The 4,024-nt window shown below is 32.1% G+C and overlaps 1 protein-coding gene across 1 annotated transcript; it reads left to right on the plus strand.

The window, feature by feature from the left end:
* The first annotated feature begins 451 nt into the window (after positions 1–451).
* On the plus strand, positions 452–2,492 carry LOC18050771 (methanol O-anthraniloyltransferase). The gene is made up of 2 exons (XM_024191594.1): positions 452–964; positions 1,495–2,492. Exons 1-2 carry the CDS (start codon positions 515–517, stop codon positions 2,413–2,415), a joined length of 1,371 nt encoding a protein of 456 aa, XP_024047362.1. The 5' UTR covers positions 452–514; the 3' UTR covers positions 2,416–2,492.
* Positions 2,493–4,024: the final 1,532 nt, after the last annotated feature.

Here is a 4,024-nt window from a genome sequence, read left to right on the forward strand (position 1 = left end):
CGTCATCCGTCTACTTCAGTTAAACTTGCGAGGAACGTGATCTCCAATTCATCACGTGTTTTTCACCATATAGCGTGATCTCCAATTCATCACATGTTTTTTACAATATAGTGCATGATGCACGTTGCGCGGAGCCTATCCAACCCTTATCTTAATGAGGTGCAGTAGATATCTTAAATTTTATATTTAAATAAAATAATATTTATTAATTTATTAATAATATAATATAATTAATTCACTTAAATTTTATAAAAAAAATTATTAATTATTTAATAAATAATATATCATTTAAAATTTTAAAATATCAATTATTACTTTGATCCCAATTATATAGACCCGTGAAAAATTAAAATTACTCGTTTTAGCACGGTGATTTGACACAGGCTCTCGTGTTGACGTGTGTCTTCTGTTCTATCGTCCTGTTACTACTAACTACTATAAATAAAGGATGAAGCATGCACCGTTGAGGCAACCAATTACATATCTACTTCAAGAAACTCATACTCCCTAACTAATGGTGTCAAAATTTTCCCAAGTTCTGTCGGTTACTCGGCAGGCACCCGAACTAATTGTTCCGGCGAGGCCAACACCACGAGAAGTGAAGCAACTTTCAGATATAGATGACCAAGAAAGCCTAAGGTTTCATGTACCAGTAATATTCTTTTACAAGAATGACCCTTCACCTTCAATGCAAGGAAGAGACCCTGTTAAGGTCATTAGAGAAGCAATAAGTAAAGCACTTGTGTTTTACTACCCTTTAGCTGGCAGGCTTAAAGAAGGTTACAACCGCAGGCTTATGGTGGAATGCAATGCTGAAGGAGTCTTGTTTATTGAGGCTGATGCCAACTTCACACTTGAGCAGCTTGGAGATGATATTCAGCCACCATGCCCGTATTTGAACCAACTGCTTTATGATGTTCCAGGCTCTGAAGGCATTCTTGGTTGCCCTTTGTTCTTAATTCAAGTGAGTCTCTCTTTACTTTAATTAGTATGTAAGTTTATTTTGTGATTTTAGAATTTGAAAAAAAAAATAGTAGTAATATATGATGAAGATTGATTTAGTGCTAAGACGAGTGGTTTTTAAATAATATTATTTGACTAATTATTCAAGTTTGAATCATCTTTAGGGAAGAAAGGGACTAAAAATATCAATTTGAACTTTGTTTAAATAAATAGATGTATCAATTCCCACACGTACATGGTTTTTTTGGAAAACTTTAAATTCAAACTCAATATGATTATTGAACGGGGTGATCCAAATTCATTTATTTAATAACCATGTGACATGCAGCTAGTTCTATTATTTTGTGTTGTGTTTGTGTTGAGTTTGCAGTTATTATAAAAAATTACTAATAATGATAATAATGATACATGAAAAAAGATCATTAAAGAGATCTTTAGTAACTTTTAAATTATATAATGATTTTTTAAGGTATATATATATCATGTTCTGTTATCATCATAATCAAACTTTGAATAATTCTATATCTATAGGTGACACGTTTGACATGCGGAGGATTCATTTTTGCATTACGTATGAACCACACAATGTGTGATGGTTCTGGTTTGGTACAATTCTTAAAAGGCATAGAGGACATGGTACGTGGGAAATGCTCACCAACCTTGTTTCCAATTTGGCAACGACACATCTTAAATGCCAGAAATCCCCCACGAGTTACATGTATCCACCATGAGTATGATGAAATAAACAACAATGAGGTTCCAAGTGACAACATGGCTCACAAATCGTTCTACTTTGGCGCCAAAGAGACCAAAGCACTAAGAAATCAGCTTCCTTTTCACCTCAAAGACTGTTCAACATTTGATCTATTAACTGCTTTTATATGGAAATGTCGAACAATTGCACTCAAGCTTGAACCTGAAGAGATTGCTCGAGTTTCTTGTATTATTAACGCACGTGGAAAACGTTATAAAACGGATATTCCTTCAGGTTATTATGGCAATGCCTTTGCATTTCCAGCTGTTTGTTCAAAAGCTGAACACTTATGCAAAAATCCAATAGGATACGCTGTTGAATTGGTGAAAAAGGCAAAGGCTCAAATGAATGATGAGTATATAAGGTCTGTGGCGGATCTTATGGTGATCAAAGGGCGACGAATCAAGTTCCCGACTAGGGGAAATTTCATTGTTTCGGATCTAAGCAATCTTGGATTTGGAGAGGTTGATCTTGGATGGGGGAAACCAATTTATGCTGGAACTGCTGGGGCTGTAGAATTGATCAGCTTCTTTGTTAAGCACCAAAACAAGAATGGAGAGCCTGGAATTTTTGTACCAATATGCTTGCCGCAGTCAGTTATGGAGAGGTTTCAAGAAGAGCAAAGGAGAATGATGATTCAAGGAACTATGGAGGATTTATGCAACATTAATCAGACTCAGATTTCCAGCAAGCTTTAGTGGATATATTGTTGGGAAAATATGCTCTTTAATCATGTAGGTATAGATTGTAATAAATTCATTGAATGATTTGTCTTAATCATGTACAAATTTATTGATGTAGTACGAGGTATAGATTGTAATAAATTCATTGAATGATTTGTCTTAATCATGTACAAATTTATTGATGTAGTACGATTACATTGAACAAGATCACATATGAGATTTAATTAACTTTGTAATAACTGTCAGATTTATTAAATCTCATAGACATTGATTTACTGTAATCTTAATCTTGAGTTAGTTATAATTTCATTATTGTAATTGTTATTTTATTTGAGTTACCAATGGGCACGACACACACTTGTAATCAAGATTACCTAGTATGTTGGTGGGAGCAATTATGAGTATTGAAGTTATAGATTAACAATATAGAATTTGTACAACACATCTTTTGATGGGTTTTCGACACTCGATCATAGAATTCTCTGGCCAGAGTATGTCAACATATTTAGTATGTTGAAAATGATCAATAGAGAAAACCAGTAAGTATCAAGGAACAAAATGTAATTAAATTGATTGGACATTTGAGATATCGATTTAATTAACGATGTGATACAAAAGATTATGCAATAAAGAAATCAATGTAGCATGGGTCGAATTATTATTCGAGAACACTATCCTATGTAGCATACAATTATGGAAGTCAGTTCTAATCTTTTACTGAAGTATATTTGGAATTAAATAATTTGGTTAGTTTAATTACAAGCCTAATTATTGTAGCCACTATTGTATGTACCCATATGATCCCCGGGTTAACTCATTTAATTAATTGCGCCGCTACTGAATTAATAAGTAAGATGACTAGCTATTTGGGTTAAAAACCTAAATATATTATTTAGTAGGAGACTTCATTTAATATGCTTGTATGTAAGGGGTTTTGTGTTATTTTATAAGATGGGCCCCTAAAACACAAAAACAAGTAAGGCCACTTTTGGTTTTTAATATTTTTTAATTTAAATCAAACGTGATTTAATAGAATTAAAAAATATATATAAATATGGAGCTTAGTGTTTCCACAAAATAGAGATATAAAATAGCTTATTTTCTCTAAAAGAAAAAAAGAGGCTACATTATACAGATCGAAGAAAAAAAATTTTCTCTCTAAAATTGAGAGGAATATTTTCTCTTGCTAGTTACTTTTAGTTGTGATAAAGTCGCTCACACGTCAAGTACAAATCAAATCTGAGTTATAACCTGGAAGATCATTGGTGACGGATCGTGATCTGGGAACTTGAATTATTTTTTATCATTCATCTTCTTAAATTGTTGAGGTATGATTTTCTAAATTACGAATTCCTATGTATTGTATGAGATCGGTTCTAAAAGTTTTTATAAAAATTTAAAAAAATTGATTTTTAACCAACATATATCTCCTCAGTTTACATAAGAGATTATTTTGATTACAAACCAATGATGCAAGTTATGTGTCCTCTCAAGTTATGTCTAAAACTAAATATTGTAACTATAACTTTAACTTCTTAAGATTCTTAAACCACCTATACTTTATTAGTCATTTATGATTTAGATATGTATTTTCATAATCATGATATGCTTAAAATTTGCATCT

Source organism: Citrus clementina, unplaced genomic scaffold (genome assembly GCF_000493195.1).
Source record: "Citrus clementina cultivar Clemenules unplaced genomic scaffold, Citrus_clementina_v1.0 scaffold_2, whole genome shotgun sequence".
In the NCBI taxonomy this organism is placed as follows: Eukaryota; Viridiplantae; Streptophyta; class Magnoliopsida; order Sapindales; family Rutaceae; genus Citrus; species Citrus x clementina.

Excerpts from the sequence above, each read along its gene's own strand:
- LOC18050771 (XM_024191594.1), top strand. The coding sequence starts at position 515 with ATGGTGTCAAAATTTTCCCAAGTTCTGTCGGTTACTCGGCAGGCACCC. Across the intron at positions 965-1,494 it reads GCCCTTTGTTCTTAATTCAA|GTGACACGTTTGACATGCGG; the intron begins GTGAGTCTCTCT and ends CTATATCTATAG.